General features: G+C 36.8%; 1 protein-coding gene across 12 annotated transcripts in view; it reads left to right on the top strand.

Annotated features, from left to right (window-relative positions):
- Window positions 1-22,584, top strand: part of EDIL3 (EGF like repeats and discoidin domains 3) — an 818,524-nt gene that overhangs the window by 665,593 nt on the left and 130,347 nt on the right. For all 12 annotated transcript variants that reach the window (XM_055563384.1, XM_055563418.1, XM_055563390.1 and 9 more), the window contains 2 exons: window positions 1,423-1,567; window positions 9,915-10,099. In XM_055563384.1, the coding sequence (XP_055419359.1) occupies window positions 1,423-1,567; window positions 9,915-10,099 (330 nt within the window). The remainder of the gene's footprint in view (window positions 1-1,422; window positions 1,568-9,914; window positions 10,100-22,584) is intronic.

The following is a 22,584-nucleotide window of genomic DNA, read 5'->3' as shown; positions in this document are numbered from 1 at the left end:
ACTTAATATCTTAATATTGGAAGAAATTTTTGTTATTCTGCAGAATAAAGTATTTTAGAGGAATATATATCTGTGTGCATCTTCCATAATGATATTCAGTATCTCCTTTGCCCTTTCATATATTTCCAAATTTTTGATTAATTTTAACACAAATTTCTAATTTTAAAAAGCAGAAATGTAGCTCATTCCATTTAAAATTGAATCATTAAAATAGACTGATAAATTTTATGAAAGATTTTTTAATTAACTACTTAAATTAAATAGGTTTTTTGATTACTAGGTTATATAAAAGATAAAGTGAAATGAGATTTAAAGGAATTAAAAATAACACATTTTAGCATTTAAATTTTAGAGCTAAATTGGTTTTTCACTGGAGATATATATATATAAAGAAATATGAGTCTCTTATCCAATGATCTGGTACTTGAGGACTCAGACCCTAAAGCATCATAAATTTGATCACAGCTTGGAGAAGGAAATGGCAACCCACTTCATTACTCTTGCCTGGAAAATCCCATGGATGGAGGAGCCTGGTAGGCTGCAGTCCGTGGGGTCGTGAAGAGTTGGACACGACTGAACGACTTCACTTTAGGGAAACTAAGTAATCAGGAAATATCATTGAAGGCTGGTTCCTAAAACAACATACATAATTACTAAGTAGCAAAATGAATAGATAGACCCAGATCCCGGACTAAGTTGAGGAGGCATTTCCCTTTAGAAGCATTCCATTCTAAAGGACTGGACTTAAATTGATAAACCCAACATAATAGGGTATAGATTAAGCCATAGGTTACAGTGGTTTACAGCATTAATGAGGATTCTATCTATAGGTTTTAGATTTGCTTCTGATGGCAAAGTAAGTGAAAGTTGCTTAGTCATGTCCGAGTCTTTGTGACACCATGGACTTCTCCAGGCCAGAATACTGGAGTGGGTAGCCTTTCCCTTCTCCAGGGGATCTTCCTAACCCAGGGATTGAACCCAGGTCTCCCGCACTGCAAGCGGTGGATTCTTTACCAGCTGAGCCACAAAGGAAGCCCTGATGGCAAAGTGAAGTGAAGTGAAGTCGCTCAGTTGTGTCTGACCCTTTGAGACCCCATGGACTATAGCCTACCAGGCTCCTCCCTCCATGGGATTCTCCAGGCAAGAATACTAGAGTGGGTTGCCATTTCCTTCTCCAGGGGATCTTCCCGACCCAGGGATCGAACCCAGGTCTACTGCATTCCAGGCAGATGCTTTAACCTGTGAGGCACCAGGGAAGCCCAATGGCAAGGTGCTCTCTAAAAGCTCCAGACCTCTAAATTATTTAATCCAATCTTTGAGGGATTTGGTTGGGTAGGATATAGAGTCAACATTTGAAAATAGGGTTTTTTTTTTTTTAAAGCTGCAATGAATAATTTTAAATTCTGTTATTTCTCTATATAGGTATTCCATGGAAACGTTGATAACAACACACCCTATGCTAACTCTTTCACACCCCCCATAAAAGCTCAATATGTGAGACTCTACCCTCAAGTTTGTCGAAGGCATTGCACTTTGAGAATGGAACTTCTTGGATGTGAACTGTCAGGTGAGTCTTATATTATCTATTTTTGTATTCTCTTTAAAGGAAAACAAAGCACAGTTGTATGTAGTGTGTTGCTAGCTTGCAGTTTTTCAATATTCATAGATATTCATTTTTGCTACAAAATGTCTAGGGCTTGGTTCAGTGAGAAGGAGCAAGAGGGAGAGGGTAAAAGAGAAACAAGTTCTAAAACACACTACAGAATGGGATTAATGTAGAAGGGGCAATGTGTTTCTTTTAGTGGTCAAAGAAAATACAACAAATTTTTACTGCAAACTCTTGTCAAATTTAAATGTGTCTTTTTAATTTTAATAGCAACTATGATTTATGTTTTATGACAAAATTTCAGTGAAAACTGGAATCTGCCTGACTTCATAAATTGCAGTTACATTTAGACTATACAACATAGAAAAGTAAGCTTTTTGTTTGTACATCTACCATAAGCATTTAGTTTCGTCTTTTTTTTTTCTTTAGGTTTTCCAAAATATGTAAATTTATCATTGTTTCCAAGGAGACAATACTTTAAAAACCAAGATTGCTACTATGAATTCCTAGATCGTTATTATCTAGCAACTTACCTATTACTCAAAAAGTGGTTTTTAAACACAAAGATAACTACCAAAGGTCTCAAATTTAAATAATTCTAGTCCTCCTGGAGCTTCAAGACTGGATATAAAAATGAAGACTTTATGACTGGGTCTCTTAGTTGTTCACTTTCAATCTAGGTAGATTCTGAACTAAACAGAAAATCTTGCCCAGGCATTTCACTGTGCTGTATTTTTGGTGATGGTTCTTATATTTCTGTCATCAACATTTACAACACTCTTTGTCACTATGGCCTGAAATTTTGTTGAAATTACTGTGTTTTTGCGAACACTAAATATCCATTTGTGTCCCACTTTTTAGTACAACCTCCAAGTATGAGAGACTTTCATATTTATAGACCATTTAGTTAAAAATAGAACACATCCCTGCAAAGAGACAACTGAGAGCATTTTATTCATTTCAAAAGGTTGCATATAATGGTTAAAATGCACACTTTCTATTTACCTTCTTGGGTTTATTTGTGATGTTAAGAAAGGGAATGGTTTAGGAGGAACTGCAAGAGACTGTTCAAAACAACCAAACTTTAAATGAACCCCTTACATTCAAAGGAATTAAAAGGCATTTGGGCAGATGAGTGAATCTATTTTAAGAATCACACTTTCATGCTATATATGGGTTTCCTTTATGAAGCAATCCATGGTACAGATTTAGTACCATTAATTATCCCGATAGGGACGTTTTCCCTATTTTGGTAATTCGAGCAGGCTTACTGACTACCCGTAAATCTCGGCAGAATTATTGCTACACAGTGTTTATTTTGCGTGTCACTGCATCACCACGGGCCAGCATCATCCTGAACTCATTCATCATAAAGCAATCAGGAGGAAGCCCTCGTGCGATGAAGTCTGCTGCAAGTTCTATGCTTTTAGTTGGTGAACATCGCCTTCCCCAATTTTTCAGTCTTTTGATTCATGAAGGCCAGTCTCAGACATGGTGCAGTTTATACCCTTAAGATATGAATATGTTTTACTTTCAAGTTTGACAAGAGATTATACCTGACCCTTTATGTATTTTTACATTTTCAGAAAGAAGTCATCCCCCATCTCCTGACCCCACAAATTGATATTAAAAGTATATGCAGGGAATAATATCTCTTGAGGAATGTTGATAAAAGTTAGGGCATCTCAACTGTAAAAATAATCAGTTGAGTTGTTAATACTGTATTCTGTTCAACTATTATCCATAACATGGATACACATTGTCCATTCTGGTGAAAAAATTAATTTATATGTATAAAATATTATGGATGAGAAGGGAAATTCATGGTATGAGGTAAACTGGCAAGAGAGGCTAGCTATAACACTTGGCAATAAACAGTAGCATAATATACCAAACTGTTTCCCACAGTCCCGTGCAACAGTGTAAAACCTAGGCTGCCTTATAGGAGTCAATAAACCGTTATAAGATCTCTCAGGGTGGGAGATAGCAGTTAATCATTTCCCAGACACTTAAAAAAGAAAATTCCCCAATATTCTCTGAAAGAGATGTGACTTAAGATGCTCAGAATGAAATGCACCATGATCATAATTAGTAGAGGAATAATCATTCATTCATACTTTGAGCAAATTATTTAGCACCTCCTCTGGGCTAAGTGGTGGACAATAAAGTGGGCAATGAAATGAATTCTGTGGCTGAGCAGCAGTGGTCAAATAAAGGTGCTCCTTTTCTATCCAACACATCAAGTACTGTGTTATATCACAAAAGGAGAAAAACAAATATGTTTCCTTTCACTTGTGTCTCTTCCAAAAGCCAAGGAAGCAGTTGTACAAAGTTCCAGTGGCAAGGTAGGAGGAGGACAGAGAGTTGGTGGTGATGACAGATGAACGAGTCAGAAATCAGACTGACTGATTATTATTATTATCAGTCATAATACAGAGAATGCATGTTAATTTAGAACTGCTTGAAGACAAGCAGCATGCTACTAAGACTTTAGAGCTTTCTGGAATCTTTGAGATTTGTCATGAATTTTTGAGGATATTAGCAGTTGGTCATGAATGTTTTTCTTTTCTAGCATTTATATTTAGGATCTAGAAATATTTATGAGACCTGGGGTATAGGTTTCCTATGGCAGCAAAACTTGAGCTAGACATCCAATTGGCTGAACCTGTGTGTCAGTTTTTGTCATTTTGCATAGATAGGAGTTTCCTAGAAGGTACAGGTGAAGACAAACATGGAAGAACCTCAAGAAGGAAAAACTGATTTAGATTGACTAGAACAGAAAGCAAGCAATTGTAGTTAAGAATTAGTTTTATCAAAGAAGAGTTTAAGCCACCACTCTTAGATTACACTTAAAATACTTAGTTTTAGAAACTGCTGCTGCTGCTAAGTCGCATCAGTCATGTCCAACTCTGTGTGACCCCATAGACGGCAGCCCACCAGGCTCCCCTGTCCCTGGGATTCTCCAGGCAAGAACACTGGAGTGGGTTGCCATTTCCTTCTCCAATGCATCAAAGTGAAAAGTGAAAGGGAAGTCACTCAGTCATGTCTGACTCTTAGCGACCCCATGGACTGCAGACTACCAGGCTCCTCCATCCATAGGATTTTCCAGGCAAGAGTACTGGAGTGGGGTGCCATTGCTTTCTCCATTAGAAACTGCAGTCAGTCATAATATATTCTTTAATACCCACTGATATGCTGACTTGAATTTTATGAAATAAAATAAATATGAAATAAAATAAATTATGAATTTTATGGAAATAATAAATTAGCTAACATTTGCTGAATGCTAGCTACATGCCAGCACTGTTTCTAAATAGTTGATTAACTACTTTTTAAAAATACTTCTTTGAGGTCATTTTTAGTATTACCCCTCCAATCAAGAAACATCCACAAGCCTATTATCCTTATCCATTAGAGTACAGACAGAATGAAAACCACAATCACAAAAAACTAATCAAACTGATCACATGGATCACAGCCTTGTCTAACTCAATGAAACTATGAGCCATGCCGTGTAGGGCCACCCAAGATGGATGGGTCATTGTGAAACAGTTCTGACAAAACATGGTCCACTGGAGAAGGGAATGGCAAACCACTTCATTGTTTTTGCCTTGAGAATTCCATGAACAGTATGAAAAGGCAAAAAGATATGACACTGAAAGATGAACTCCCCAGATGGGTATGTGCCCAATATACTACCAGAGAAGAGTAGAGACATAACTCCAGAAAGAATGAAGGGGCTGAGCCAAAGCAAAAACGATGCCCAGTTGTAGATGTAACTGGTGATGAAAGTAAAGTCCAGTGCTGTAAAGAACAATACTGCATAGGAACCTGGAATGTTAGGTCGATGAATCAAGGTAAATTGGAAGTGGTCAAACAGGAGATGTCAAGAATGAACATCAACATTTTAGAATTCAGTGAACTAAAATGGACCAAAATGGGCAAGTTTAATTCAGATGACCATTACATCTACAACTGTGGGCAAGAATCCCTTAGAAGAAATGGAGTAGCCCTCTTAGTCAACAAAAAGTCCAAATGCAGTACTTGGGTGCAATCTCAAAAGTGAAAGAATGATTTCTCTTCTCTTACAGGGCAAGCCATTCAATAACAGAGTAATCCAAGTCTATGCCCCAAATCTTCCCTGATAACTCAGTTGGTAAAGAATCAACCTGCAATGCAGGAGACCCCAGTTAGATTCCTGGAGAAGGAATAGGCTACCCACTTCAGTATTCTTGGGCTTCCTTTGTGGTAAAGAATCTGCCTGCAATGCAGGAGACCTAGGTTCGATCCCTGGGTTGGGAAGATCCCCTGGAGAAGGGAAAGGCTACAAACTCCAGTATTCCGGCCTGAGAATTCCCTGGACTGTATAGTCCATAGGGTTGCAAAGAGTTGGACACAACTGAGTGGCTTTCTGGGAAAGATTGAGGGCAGGAGGAGAAGAGGATGAGGGAGGATGAGATGGTTGGATGGCATCACCAACTCAATGGACATGAGTCTGGATAAACTCCAGAAGTTGGTGATGGATAGGGAGGCCTGGCGTGCTGCATTCACGAGGTCGCAGAGTCGGACACACTGAGCAACTGAACTGAACTGAACTGAGCTGAGACGCTTTCACTTTTCATGCCCCAAATACTAATGCCAAAGAAGCTGAACAGTTCAGTGGCAACCTAAAAGACCTTCTAAACTTCCAACAAAAAAAGGTGTCCTTTTCATCATAGGGGACTGGAATGTAAAAGTAGGAAGTCAAGACATCTCTGGAGTAACAGGCAAGTTTGGCCTTGGAGTACAAAATGAACAAGGCAAAGGTAACAGAGTTTGCCAAGAGAACACACTGGTCAGAGCAAGCACCCTCTTCCAACAACAAAAGAGATGACTACACTTGGACATCACCAGATGATCAATAACAAAATCAGATTGATAATATTCTTTGCAGCTGAAGATGGAGAAGCTCTATACTGGCAGCAAAAACAAGACTGTGAGCTGACTGTAGCTCAGATCATGAACTTCTTATTGCAAAATTCAAATTTAAATTGAAGAAAGTAGGGAAAACCATTAGACCATTCAGGTATGACCTAAATCAAATCCCTTATGATTACACAGTTGAAGTGACAAATAGATTCAAGCAATTTGATGTGATAGATAGAATGCCTGAAGAACTATGAACAGAGGTTCATAAGATTGTATAGGACAGATTGATTAAAGCCATCCCCCCAAATAAGAAATGCAGAAAGGAAAAATGGTTGTCTAAGGAGGCCTTATAAATTGCTGAGAAAAGTAGAGAAGCCAAAGGTGAAAGAAAAAAGGAAAGGTATATCCATCTGAGTGCAGAGTTCCAAAGAATAGCAAGGAGAGATAAGAAAGCCTTCTTAAGTGATCAAAGCAAAGAAATAGAGGAAAGCAATAGAATGGGGAAGACTAAAGATCCCCTCAAGAAAATGAGAGATACAAAGGCAACATTTCATGCAAAATGGGAACAGAAAAGGACAGAAATGGTATGGACCTAACTGAAGCAGAAGATATTAAGAAGAGGTGGCAAAAATACACAGAAGACTATACAAAAATATCTTAATGACCAGATAACCACACTGGTGTGATCACTCACCTAGAACCAGATATCCTGGAGTACGAAGTCAAGTGAGCCTTAGAAAGCATCACTACAAACAAAGCTAGTGGAGGTGATGATATTTTAGCTGAGCTATTTCAAATCCTAAAAGATGATGCTGTGAAAGTGCTGCACTCAATATGCCAGCAAATATGGAAAACTCAGCAGTGGCCAGAGGACTGGAAAAGGTCTGCTTTCATTCCAATCCTAAAGAAAGGCAATGTCAAAGAATGATCAAACTACTGCACAGTTTCACTCATCTCACACGCTAGCAAAATAATGCTCAAAATTTTCCAAGCTAGACTTCAATAGTATGTGAACTGAGAACTTCCAGATGTTCAAGCTGGATTTAGAAAAGGCAGAGGAACCAGAGATCAAATTACCAATATCCATTGGGTCATTGAAAAAGCAAGAGAATGCGAAAAAAACATCTACTTCTACTTCATTGACTATGCTAATCCTTGGACTCTTGATCACAACAAACTGTGGGAAATTCTTAAAGAGATAAGAATACCAGATCACCTTACCTGCCTCCTGAGAAACCTGTATGCAGGTCAAGAAACAACAGTTAGAACCAGACATGAAGCAAAGGACAGGTTCCAAATGGGGAAAGGAGTACATCAAGGCTGTATATCGTCACCCTGCTTATTTAACTTATAGGTAGAGTACATCATGCAAAATGCCGGGCTGGATGAAGCACAAACTGGAATTAAGATTGCTGAAAGAAATATCAATCACCCCAGATATGCAGATGATACAGCCCTTATGGCAGAAAGTGAAGAGGAACTAAAGAGCCTCTTGATGAGAGTGCAAGAGAAGAGTGAAAAGGTTGGCTTAAAACTCAACATTCAGAAAACCAAGATCATGGTATCTGGTCCCATCACTTCATGGCAAATAGATGGGGAAACAGTGGAAACAGTGGCTGACTTTATTTTCCTGGGCTCCAAAATCACTGCAGATGGTGACTGCAGCCATGAAATTAAAAGACGCTTGCTCCTTGGAAGAAAAGCTATGACCAACCTAGACAGCATATTAAAAAGCAGAGACATTACTTTGCTGACAAAGTAATGAAAGCTAGTGAAAGTAATGAAAGTCTAGTGAAAGCTATGGTTTTTCCAGTAGTCATCAATGGATGTGAGAGTTGGACCATAAACAAAGCTGAGCACCAAAGAATTGATGCTTTTGACCTGTGTTGTTGGAGAAGATTCTTGAGATTCCTTGGACTGCAAGGAGATCCAACCAGTCCATCCTAAAGGAAATCAGTCCTGAATATTCATGGAAGGACTGATACTGAAGCTGAAGCTCTAATACTTTGGCCACCTGATGCAAAGGGCTGACTCATTGGAAAAGACCCTGATACTGGGAAAGATTGAAGGCAGGAGGAAAAGGGGATGACAGAGGATGAGATTGTTGGATGGCAATACCGACTCAATGTATGTGAGTTTGAGCAAGCTCTGGGAGTTGGTAATGGACAGGGAGGCCTGGTGTCCTACAGTCCATGGGGTCACAAAGAGTTGGACATATCTGAGCGACTGAACTGAACTTATTATTATCACCATTTTACAGATGATAAGACTGAGGCACAAACAGGCGTAGTAATAGGTACAAGGCGACACATTTAGTAAGTCAAGCACCAGTTGAGTGTGAAGAGATGGCATTGATCAGAGAAGTCTCCTATTTTATCTTGGTTTTCTTAATGATCACACTACCTTGTGTGTTCTTTGGCCAAAACGTAAAATTTTACAAATGAAGACTCAACTGCTGTCTAATGTATTCATATAATCACACTGCATTTTACAAGGTTCATGAATGTAATTTTGTCAGAATTGCAATTCAAGATTACTAAATTCTGTGTATATGTACACACACAGACTAGATTTTTCAGACAAACAAACCCAAATTTCACACCACGTCACACTTGAAAATATATGTGGCAGATTTGAGAATCTTCAAAAAATATCCACTACTAAAAGTTATTGAGTATAATTGAAACACAAAAATGTATGAAAAGGCTGTCCAGTCATGGTTTTTGCTAGAATTAGCTCATTTCTTCTGTTACCTATTAAATTTTATACTAGCACAATGCAGGGCACATGGTAAACACTGAATAAATAATAGCTTCTTACCTTCCAGAAGAGGCCATATTGGTACTATAAGAGTCACTGATAATGATTAACAGGTGTCTTGGAAAATAAAATACTGTCCAGTTTAGAATATAACATCGGAGCAGTTTGTGAAAATGACATTGTCCTGGGAGAATTCTCATTTGCAGTGTTATAGAAACAGATAAAAGAAAACCAAATATATTTTCTGAGAAAATGTTCCAATTTTAAGGACAGAATGAAACCATTGAGAACCAGGGACCCGTTATAAGGCTATCAGTAATGAGATAGGAGAGAGCATTTCAACATTGTTTTCATTTTGCAAAATCATATATCAGAGAAAAGTAGTTTGAATTGTCTGTCTTGTTTTCAATTTTTCCAAAATATATTCAGACAGAATAGTTTGAATTGGCTATCTTGTTTTTCGATTTTGTTTCAGATTTATTTCCGATTAGAGCCTTTTTTTTTTTGACTTTGGATGCTGTCTCTTTGGGGGAATGAATAGCATTATGCTTAATCTTCTCTTGCCTATCTAAAATGAATGCTGCAGACTTTCAGGGTGATAAATTATTTTTCTCATGGCACCCTTCTCATTTTCTTTCAGGCTGTTCTGAGCCTCTGGGGATGAAATCAGGACATATACAAGACTATCAGATCACTGCCTCCAGCATCTTCAGAACTCTCAATATGGACATGTTCACTTGGGAACCAAGGAAAGCCCGGCTGGACAAGCAGGGCAAAGTGAATGCTTGGACCTCCGGCCACAATGACCAATCACAGTGGCTACAGGTAATATTTTCTAAAAATCTCACAACCCACTGTCATTCTTCCTTCTAAGATTTCCTGTTAGGTGTCTGTAGGAGTCATTACCTTCATGCTAATTTAAATGTGTCTTCCTGTTTGGCTTAACTAAATGGGTAAAACAAAAATTCCTTATGAATTCATTTTCATGTGTTGTTTTTACGCTGATGTTGATTTACAGATGCTACTGTCAGATTGAGGCAGCAGAGTGAACCAAATCACACTATGTACAGGTCAATTCAATTGATTATGTGATCATTTGCATTTTAACTCTCATCTCTTCTAATGCTCTGTGTCAATATTGGTTTGAAAGCATCACAGCAGAAAGCCAAACCACCTTGAAATCATGCCACTGACCTGCAGATTGTTCCCATAGAATCATGACTCATGGCTTTTTAGCCCTTTACCTGTGGTTGCTAAGCAATGGATTGGTTTGATTACATTCTCATAAGAGTGCTTGCTTATAGAAGGAAAGCATAGACATTGCAGAGTCTGTTTGTCATTTGCAAATGAGGTAAGGTTACAGTCAGTGCTTTTTAAAACAACCTTCTTGAAATGCACTTATTTGTGGAGTACTTTTAAGTAGGCACAAATTTGTTAATGTCTTCTGTGGCAAAGAAGGCAGCTTAATTCCATCATGAGCTCATTGTATTTAAGAAAGATGAGTTCTCCTCTTACTGATTTTTATGCTGCATTTATGAGTTTCAAAGTTGTAATTCATTGTATTTCTGGAAATAGCGAAAACAATTACAATGGCAAATCTCACCTCTCATCAAACCAAATCCGCACATATGAAATTATTCTTACCAAATCACCTGAAATTTCTCATAATTTCTTCTTTCTTGACCTTACTTTTTCCCTACTCTTACTTTTTCACTATTCTTACTTTTGTTCTTTACTGTCCTGTGACATTCTGTCTGGATCTTTATTGATCTGAAGCTTTATTAAGGTCTCACATTACCATATACTATACATAATTATGTATGTCTTTCTCCTTTTCCTATTCTTTGAGCTTTTTGAAGGTAGGTTTTATATACCTATATAAAACAGTAAATATTTATCATTCCACAACCCAGTCTTATGTCCTTGTGTATAAGTAGCAATACTACTAAATGAAATAATTCACTTGGTAAATGTCTGTGATGCACCTGTGAAGCATTACAGAGCATGATAAATAGTGATGGTACAGAAGCGAGCAACACAGTTTTGTGTTCCTAAGACATCACCTGTTTCATCAGCCATTGTTCTTATTTGGTTTGGATAACACCCCAGTTTGTTTATCTTCATCCTTTTAGCTGGTTCTTCCCACTGTCCTTCCCCAGGCCACCCTTCCAGGTTATCTTCCTAACAACCTCACTCTCACCAACTCCATACACTCACCTTAACTAATTTAGCAAGAACTGGTTATTTCAACTACTGGAATGGATTCAACTGCTTTAACATTCTATTACTTCTCATCATCCCCACTGCTACTTCCAAGATCTAGGCCACTGCCCTCTTTCACCTGGGTTTTTGCAGAAGCCTCCTAACCAGCCTTCTGTCTTCTGGCCTTACTCTCTAAAAACCTATTTCCAAGATTGCCATCCGTGTGAATTTTTTCTGAAGTGTAAATGTGATTCTTTTACTCCTTTTTTAAATCCTTCAGTTGTTCTCTATCAGCCACAGAATAAAGGGAAGCTTCCTTAAGATAGCCTAAAAATCTGTTTGTGATTTGGCCTCAATTCATCTCTCACCACCCTTCTAATTTTGCTTCAGCTTCTCAAACTAAACAACACTATCTCTCTCTTCCCTATCCTTTATAAATATCGTCTTCCTGGAGAAAAAAGAATGGAAAGAGCACCTCTGCCCACAAAATCTCAGCCCTCTGTTGGTTAAATACTTCAACTGTAGTTTCGCTTTTCTGTAGATGTGCTTTTCTCTGCAAAGGCTTTGGTGCCAGCTCCATCCCATACCACATCTGGCTTAAATTGTCTCCTGGATATACTGTGTCCTCTGTAATTCTCTCTCGGTCCATTATCACAATCCACTGGAAACTGTGTTTTTGTGCTGCTTTACTTGCTCAGGGCAGATGGAACCACATTTGTCTTTTTTCTACTTTCTCAACCTGTTGTCCAGTACCTAACTAAATAACCTGTCACAACATCTGACATGTAGTAGGCACTCAGTAAATACTGTTTTTGTTTTGTTAAAGTATAATTGATTTATAATATTGTGATGGTTTCATGTGTACAGCACAATGATTCAATCTTACATATATATATATATGTAAAATATATATATATATATATATTCATTTTTAGATTCTTTTCCCTTATAGGTTATTACAAAATATTGAGGATAGTTCCCTGTGCCATACAGTAGGTCCTTGTGGGTCATCTTTTTATATATAACAGTGTGTATATATTAATTTCAACCTCCTAATTTATCCTTTCCCCATCCCCTTTCCCTTTTGGTAACCATAGGTTTGTTTTCTATGTCTGGGTCTGTGTAAGTGATAGCAGATGATATTTGTCCTTCTCTACCTGGCTTACTTCACTTAGTACAATAATCTCGAGGTCCATCCATGTTGCTGCAAATGGCATCACTTCATTATTTTTCATGGCTGAATATTTTCCATTGTATATATATGCAGCATCTTCTTTATCCATTCATCTGTAGCTGGGTACTTAGGGGTTTCAATGTCTTGGCTGTTGTAAATGTTAATAATGCTGCAGTGAGCATTGGGGTGCAGGTGTCTTTTTGAAGTATAGTTTTCCCCAGCTGATGCCCAGGAGCAGGATCACAGGATCATATTATAACCCTGTGTTTAGTTTCTTAAGGAACCTCTGTATTGTTTTCCACTGTGGCTGTATCATTTTACATTCTCACGATAAGTACTGCTGAATGAAAGAATGAATTAATCCATCAAAATATTATTTAAGTTATTGATTTGTACTTAAAATGCATATAATTTGATCCCCAGTTTGAGACCAACTGCTAATATCCTCAAAATTTTGAGTAATATTTGAAAAGTAAATCTAAAAGATCATATTAAAAGTCCAACCTTTTTACTAAAGGAAGTGGATAGCTTTTGTGAACTTTTCAAGTTCTTAATTAGAAGAGACCATGGAGAATTTCCTTTCCATTTGTTAGACTTGAATGGTGAAGTTAAACTTGTTCTTTGTCACTATATAATACTTTTAAAATTGAAAACATACCAGTCATATCTCAGATTCACTGGGTATGGCTAGTGTTTGTGAATCATAATGCCATGTGAAATAAAATATTTTACACCCCATAAGTAATTCAAAAAGACTGGTAGACTATAGAAATAACCACTTAATGGTATTGCCAATGGAAAATTTCTTTAGAAAGATAAAACAAGTATTTTTATGTACATGAGTCAGGGTGTAATGTTCAGTGCAAACCTTCATCCATCACTTTTTTAAGATGACTTTTCATCTGTCTTCTTAAAGTCACTTGCATGCTGAAATTGATTCATTCTGTTGGTGACAGATTTTCTGTCAATTCAAGGACCAATTCTTTCAGTATGTCTATTCTTTTGTTGTGGCAAAACATATTCAGAATCTCCAAGGCAAGGGAAATTGACATCTTTGCTTATTTTTTTCTTTTTTGACATCATGCAAGAAAATGCTCCAGCACTGTGACTATTTTTAGTGCTTTCTCCTCAAGAGAGTAGAATCTGTTCAACTGTACATTGTTATACTTGTATCTTTGTTGGAAATAAGATTAATATTTTCATAGATAATGTATAGGGTGATAATTTTTAAATTTTTGGTGTACCGTCAATTTTTATCCTTATTTGGGGCTTATGAATTTATAAATTTTATCTGTAATCTAACTAAGATGCATTGCTTTAGAGAAACAGCTCTTCAGAAGAGAAACTATGATGGTAATTTAAATTCTTTTCCTTCATTATTGATCTCCTGCTAATTTTTTTAAATTATTTTATATGCCAACTATACATGTAACCCTCTAATAATGAGAGTTTTATTTAAGTTTTATAGTTTTTTCCAAAACTTAATCATATAGTATCTGGAAATACAATTGAAAATGAATCCTCAAAAACCCTTTATGCCCAATTGTGATATATTTTAAGGAATACTTATGCATTCTTTTAAGAAATTCTTATGTATTCAAATATCACTTTAATATTTATTCTTATTATTACTTTAATGTTGCTTCTTGTCTCTTCTCTAAAGTCAGAATCTCAGAAATTCCTCAGCCAAATATTTTTGTGGGATTTATTTGGAGTGATCTTACCTAATTGATTTGCTTCCTTGAGCTACTGTTAATCTTGTAATCATCATAATATTTCTATATGAACATGGTAAAAATATGTTAAGTCCACAGGCAGCCCTAAGTGAGAGGCATTTCTCAGACCTCTGAAAAACCATTATCCCATCTCTTGATATGTTTGATGGTCTCTTAAACTTTAAGCAGGAAATTCTATCAGTGTGTTTTCCAGAATCCTACAGAGGTTAAATTGTAAGACCTGCTTTTAAAAAGTCTTACTATACCTTAGTTGAAAGGTCATAATGCAATCATTCCTGACTTGGAGTTGAACATTCGTAACACATGGTTACATTCGATTTTAAACCCTGTTTTAAGATAAAGTGACATTTTAAACAAATTGAATTTACAGAGATCTTTTAGAATCAAACCAGGCCCCTCAGTCCATGGAATTCTCCAGGCAAGAATACTAGAGTGGGTAGCCATTCCCTTCTCCAGGGGATCTTCCCAACCCAAAGTCTTCTGCACTACAGGCAGATTCTTTACCATCTGAGCCACCAGGGAAGCCCATAAGATAAAGTGGCATTTTAAGCAAATTGAATTTACAGACATCTTTTAGAATCAAGCTGTTATCTATGTTATTTTCTAAGCAAAAACCCAGAAGTTTTGTTGGGTTTTAACATGGATTAAATAAGACAAATAACAGAAAAGAGAAAGCACATAGCGAGTACTCAGCAACTAGTTCCCTTCTTTCTCTTTCTGGTGGCTTTTGATAAAACAGGAGAACATCATCTGACACCAATTATAACCAAGCAGAAAGATATGCATACGTATTTTTGCTTCTTCCAAAAGGAAATTTCCAATAAAACTATGAAATGGAAATATCATTAGTTGAGTTACAGACTGAGCAATGTTGATAAATTATATACATTTGCATTGGCAAGCAAAAATTGTAAATATTTTTCCCTAGGCAGCATCAGCTATTTTTCAGATTCTTTACCTGAGAGCAGTAATAATATTATTACTAACTTAAAAAGAACAGTATGTCATTTAGCAATGTTCTATACTGAAATCATGCCCTTTTTAGAATGGCTGCATGATTTTAAAGTTCATTTTCAGGATGTTTTCAAAAGATTGAGTAAATTCCCTTTTGTTTATGCTCAGATTATACAAAGTGATTAAAATTCAGCCTGAGGTTAAGATGTTTAGTGACATTCTATCAGGAGTAGGTATATTATTGTTGATAATCTTCAAAATTGTGAAGAAATATCTTTCTGTAGTAGATACATATCAACAAAGAACACTATGAATTAACTTGCATTGATTAAAAACTTCTTTTGAATAAAACCTCATAAATTTTCTTTGTATATACTCATTGCCCTATTTATTGGTGGTGACTAAAGAAAATGGATAACTCACCATCTGTAATTGAATCTATTAAAAAATTTTCAGATTTCATAAAGAGTAGCATAATATAAATGACTAATAGGAAGAAAAATGTCACAATGTCACTTAAGAAATGACCTTTTGTTCTGTTTCGTGAGACATTTGCTAATTTAAGGTAGTTTGCATATTATTTCAACCAAATTATAGAATTAATAGAGTTGTTAGACTGCATACTTTAATGCTGACCTTTGTTAAAATTGCAGCTAACCCTACACAGTTTCATTTCAATACTAATTTCAGGGAAATGTGTAAGAAAGCAATTGAATTTAGGTTTTCAAATTAAATAAGCCTTATTTAATTTAGTCCATTTCATATTTTTAAAAGGGAGTGTTGTAGCCATAAAATTTATTAACTTTTTTCAAGCCATTAACTTCCCTTGCCTTCTGGACAATTCATGTAGAAAAGAGCTAAAGGCAAGATTTTTGAAGATCAAGGGGTCTCTAAGCCACTGGAAAACATTTGGCAAGAAGAAGGAATATTCGGATTTCTGATTCACTCTTTCAATATTTCATATATAGGAAACAGTAAGCCTGCATGAAGGGTTCAGTTATAAAGCAGATCTAAAAGAGATCGAATAATGAAACAATTTATGTAGGATTATAAAACATCTTCTATTTTTCATACATGGCAATGTATTTTGGAGTACATGAAATGAATCAAAGGAGGGCTATACTTTGCTTGGACTGTAAATTCACCTTTAAACGTGTTTATAATTTTATAATATCAAAGGAAATCTCCACAATCCAATTAGGAAAGAAATTCTTTTTTTTTTAAAGAGTTATTCATTTATTTTTGGCTGCACTAGATCCTTGTTGCTGCACGTAGACTTTCTCTAGTTGTGGTGGGTGGGGGCCGCTCTCCACTTGTGGTGCATGGTTTTCTGATTGCAGTAGCTTCTCTTGTTGCAGAGCACAGGCTCTAGGGTGTGTGGACTTCAGTAGCAGTGACGCGAGGGCTCAGTAGTTGTAGCCTCTGGGCTCTCGAGCACAGGGTCAATAGGTGTGGTGCATGGGCTTAATTGTTCCTTAGTTAGGATGTGGGATCTTCCCAGACCAGGGATCAAACCCATGTCCCCTGCATTGGCAGGCAGATCTTAACCACTGGACCACCAGGGAAGTCCGGGGTTGGGAGGGAACCACTTTTGATGAGCAAAGCACAATTGAGTAGGGTATTTATACAGAAAATACTTTTATGGCAAAAGAAAGTGCTATCAACATCAGTGTATTTGTACTGAGTGCATAATTTGAATGCCAAAAATCTGATTTTGAAGGCTGACAAATCACATCAATACTATGGGATCAGCTTTTGCTCTTTTCCTAAACTGTAGATATTACAAAAAAGATAATCTCTCAGGCAGCCTTTCCTTTAAAAAAAAAAACTCTTACATCACTAAGATTCTGGTATCTAAATGATGATTGGCCAAATCCAAAGTAGTCAGAAAATTACCAAGCCTCCCAGATAATTTCTGGTGAAGTTAATAAAGAGACATGATATAATTAGTATTATAGTATAGCTATAAATTAATCTTTTTAAAAGTTAACTTTGTATTATTCATATTGTGTGCATGCATGCTAAGTCGCTTCAGTCGTGTGACTCTGTGATGCTATGGACCATAGCCTGCCAGGCTCCTCTGTCTGTGGGATTCTCCAGGCAAGAATACTGGAATGGGTTGCCATACCCATTCCAGGGTATCTTTTCAAAAAGATTCCAAAAAGATTGCAGCGGGTCTTTTTGACCCAAGGATTGAACCTGAATCTCTTCAGTCTCCTGCATTGGCAGGCAGGTTCTTTACCACTAGCCTCACCTGGGAAGCCCTGTTATGCATATTATATCTACTCAGTACTCCAGATATTGCCCCTACGTTTCCATCCATTCTCATTTGGAGTAATTTCTTTGTGTTATATCTCTCTTTGAACAGCTTGAAAGAAAAGAATTCCCTAAGACAAGGCAATGAGGCATATCAAGACATTATGAAGTATTAATGTATTAGCATTTACATATAGCACATCATGAAAAATACACAAAGCAATAGTTCGGGTGATGGAAGGAGTAGATGAGATTGAGGGCAGGGTGCAGTTTTGGAAAGCAAGCCTTGATTGTACCTAAAAATTGTTGGTCGGCTTTGTGGTTCAGAGGTTATTCTAAATGGCTTCATAATTTTTTTTAATTCAAATAAATATTTTTGAGATACCTATTATAACAGGTACAAAGAATTGAAAGAAATATCCAGCATTGTGTCTGCCTTCAGGTATGATTACTGAAGCTCTATTGTCATGGATTCAACATTCCAAAAGCAATAAACAGAAATGTAGGAAGTTGGATGCGTCTGCTTAGGAGCCATATTTGAAACCACTGCAAAACTGAACAGCGGGATTTAAAAGAATTGTATGTGCACAGCAGGCCCATTCATGTTTTTATGATAATGAGAACCGAATGACTTCTGATTCCTTTGTGTGCAAATGTATTTTAATTTGTGGCTATTAGCTATCTTTATAGTAGCAAAATATAGTTACAGGAATAGTAATCATTTTCCTCTAAAAATATGAGTTGAAAATATGCCAATGAGTAAAATTTAGAACTTGGGAATACTGTTTCAAGTAAGATGAACATTTGTAAAGCCTTTCAGATAAAATAGGAATCAACTTTAATCGGCGATCTCATTTTGTCTTTAGAGCAGCCTTCTCAGTGACTAAGCTATTTCTGTTTTATGAGGCTACAGAGAGTCTCAGAGACTTGCTAAAGACTAAGCAGTCAGTCAGCAGTACAAGGGGAACTCAATACAGCAGGAAGCTCATGCAGTGACTTTTACCACACTCTGGTAAACCGTTTTAAGTGAGTGTGGGGACTCCTGTTTTCAGGGAATGTGTGTTGGTTTAGGAAGCTCTTCCAGGGTCCAGTGCCGACCAGCGAAGCTCTGGCTACGGCTTTCTTGAAGGAGAGATTCTGGTACCTCTGTGCATCCAGCTTGCTCTCTACATTTGTGGTTTGGCACTATAAAAATAGTATACACCTTACGGTGTTACTAAACATTGAACCCACACATTAAATATCTACAAATTTTCTTTTTCTTTTTTTCTTCTAAGATGAAGCAGATAGGAAATATGCAAATTCTAGCTTTTTCTTCCTATAACTCGGTGGTATATTGTTTGTGCACACGCCACATCTTAGACAAAGCTTCTCTACCCAACACTCTTGATTGTAGTTAAGGCCACCTGGCCTGATTACTTTGGTTTATCCTAGAGATCTTTGTCATTTTTCTTCAAAGTCAGTGGTGCTATGATGAATGGGTTATTGAGTTTTCATTTACATTCATGAGTAAGGTGTCTTTCGTTTGTGTTTATTTGCTAGCTATTGTCAACATAAATGTATTTATAGAAAATATTACATTTATTTTTCTCTTTCACTATTAGTATTTCAATGAGGAAAACATGCCCTAGTGAAGTGACTTTTAAGTTTCTAGTGTCTCTGTTTAATGCTGCTATTTTAGTTCTTTGGCACAGTATGTCTCCTGGAAAGTGTAGGTCCACCTACCCATGCCCCTTTTTGTGTTAGCCTTTGGTTAGAATATTCCCTCATCTTTAGGATGTGCCTGACATATCTGCAGACCAATTAATTAGCTTCCAGTTAATCACTTTCTGGAGCTACTGTATTTTTCAGAGGAAAATAGACATCAGTTTCCTTGGCCATTATCAAGCCAACCAGAATTTTGACTTGTAACGCATCACTTAGGCTCTTCTCCCAGGTCTGTAAAGTTATCCAGTGCTACTCCCTCCATTTGGCCTCCCTGCTCCCCTCTGTGAAACCTTCTTTTGCCCTCTTCTCATCTGAGCTTTCCTGGGTTCTTGTGATTTGCTTTATCTCCTCTTAGGTCTTGCATTCCAGCTCCAGCCTGCCCTCTGAAGGCTGATTGCCTATTTATCATCAGCTCGTTCTCATCTTTGTGGAGTTTCAGCCCTGCCCTGGCTCTCACTGGGCCATCTTGCTGTCCTAGCTGACTTCAGTCTTCGCTCTCTTAGCTTCTGGTCCTGGCACTCAAGATTTCTATTTCTCCAGATGCTTCTTTTCTTCAAATAGTTCCCCTACCAGAATCCAGTCTTCTCAGCTACAGACCTGGAATTTCTAAAAGGTCCTCTCTTTCTCAGTCTGATTATGAACTGATGAAATTAGGATAATGTATATCACTCTTTCATTCTGAAAATGTGTATACCTTAAAACAAATCAGATTCCTTTTCTTAGTTTTTAGAATGTTTATTTTTAAGCTATCATTTTCACTCTCTTCTTTCACCCTCATCAAAAGGCTCCTTAGTTCCTCTTCCTTTTCAGCCATCGAGTGGTATCATCTGCATATATGAATTTGTTGATATTTCTCCTGGAAATCTTGATTCCAAGTTGTGATTCATCCAGCCTGACATTTACCATGATGTACTCTGCATGTAAGTTAAATAAGCAGGGTGAGAATATACAGCCTTGTACTCCTTTCCCAATTTGGAACCAGTCAGTTGTTCCATGCCCGGTTCTAACTTTTGCTTCTTTACCTACATACAGGTTTCTCAAGAGGCAGGTAAGGTGTTGTGGTATTCCCACCTCATTAAGAATTTTTCCGTTTGTTGTGATCCACACAGTCAAAGACTTTCTCATAATCAGTGAAGCATACATTTTTCTGGAACTCCCTTGATTTCTCTATGATCCAACTAATGTTGACAATTTGATCTCTGGTTTCTCTGCCTTTTCTAAACCCAGCTTACATCTAGAAGTTCTCAGTTCACATACTGCTGAAGCCTAGCTTGAAGAATTTTGAGCATAACCTTACTAGCAGGTTAAGTAAGCGCAATTGTATGGTCAAACCAAGCCAGTAAAATTGCCTAAATGGATTCAGAGCATTTTCATTTTCTCATCAGAAGGAATGTTGTATATAAGCTAAAGTCGACCCTGGTGTATCTGAAGTGTAGTCAACCCATGTCATGAATAAAATGGTCTCTATACATTGACCACTCCAAGAGCATCAAGTAACATAGAAACAGTTTTGCCTCTTAAGAAACAGTTCCTATGAGTTAGTGGGCTTACTAGCAAGTGGAGTTTGCAACAGCACACAGATATTTATTTGTCAACTCAAATGGTAAAAATAAAAATTTCTCATTTGTTGAAAAGTGCATTTGGTAATTACCTTTAAATCTCTGTTTGCCTCTCACTTAAGATGACAGAAGATTTTCATTGGAACCCATCTTTAAATCAATAAACTATAAAGTTGGTCCTCCTGCAAATGTTCATAGCCTTTGGTTTTGCCTTCTCTGTGTTCATACTATGACGTTTTCTCTCTTTATTCCAATGGGAGAGACTTTTGTAACTGACCTACATTAAATTTTAACATAGTATTCTTATTAGAATAGTCACTGTTTTACAGTGAAATCAGGCACAAAACACACATAATAGACATGTTTAGCATTCACCTCTGTTGAGCAACATGAACTCAGAACTGTGAAAGCATTGTTATTTTATAAATAAGTTCCTTGGAGATTTTCCTCACTTAAGAATTCAGACCACAGTCTGTTTGAGTATGATTTCTACTGTCACATATATTTTCTCTTCTACATGCTCAGTGGCATTTGATAGAGAAAGCTAACAGCAGATAAAAAGCATTTCGTCCAAAATTATCCAATATAAGAAGAAACCAAGAGATTTTACTTATAGTCATTAATTAGTACTTGTTTATATGAGATCTATACTTTTAAAATTAAAAATAAGAATTTGTAAATTGCATTCAAAATGGTATTAATTATCATTGTGAAATTGTGTGATTATCATTACTATTTTATGTGTAGCTTAGTTAACAAACCAAATATGATTAAAAGGGCTTAAGGTAAATGAAAAAAAGCAAGGACAATTGAGGAACTGTTTTTCCAGTTAAACTCTGAGTCATGTTTCTCCCTTCTCCCAGTGTCCTGCCACCTATTTGAGGCCCAGCCTTTGTTTCTTTCATGAGAAGCACTATGGATTTTTTATCCCCAAAATTAGCTCTGGAATTTGATGGCCCTTCATGAGTAACACAGCACCCATCTGTTCTGTTAGGCATATGCCTAATGATGTGGGAGAAGTCGTATTTACAAGAGAATGGATCTAAGAGTACTTCGAATATAACTCTCTCTCTCTCTCTCTCTCTCTCTCTCTCTCTCTATATATATATATATATATATATATATATATATATGTATGTATGTATGTATGTATACAGCTGCCTCAAAGCACCATAATGGAATATAGGGGAAATTCTAAAAATAAAGCAGCTTTAAAGTCCTCAGTGGGAAAAAGCATACCACCAGCTGCTTATGTCTTCTTGCATGTTAGTGTCAAAGTCGTTTTCTCAAATTGTGGTTTAGAGATCTCCTGCATCAGAATCAACTGGCATGAGTTAGCTGAAAATGTGAATTCCCAAATGCCATCCCCCAAGACTCTGATGCTTTTCAGTCTAGAATGAGCATAGAAATGTATATTTGGGGATATATATCAAGGGATTCTTGCACTTAGTGTAACAGGAGAGAAATGGAATTAGTAATTTATGGCCTGACTGGAGAAACATGTTTGTTTAGCATCTACCATTTGAATGGGCCTTGCTTAGATACGTTATTATTTTATTATGTATCTAATTGCAGTTTAGGAACAGAGTATCAGATACTTCTAATTAAGAAAATGTCATGATACCAGAATTCAGAGTTCAAAAATTCAGCCTTGTATTCTCTGTCTTTTATTAAATGAATGAATCCAACAACAAATCTTTAAAGACCTGAGAGGGAAAGAGC

The sequence above is a fragment of the Bubalus kerabau genome, chromosome 1 (genome assembly GCF_029407905.1).
Source record: "Bubalus kerabau isolate K-KA32 ecotype Philippines breed swamp buffalo chromosome 1, PCC_UOA_SB_1v2, whole genome shotgun sequence".
In the NCBI taxonomy this organism is placed as follows: domain Eukaryota; kingdom Metazoa; phylum Chordata; class Mammalia; order Artiodactyla; family Bovidae; genus Bubalus; species Bubalus kerabau.
The sequence above is the reverse complement of the archived record's forward strand: the minus strand, read 5'-3'. Positions and strand labels throughout refer to the sequence as shown.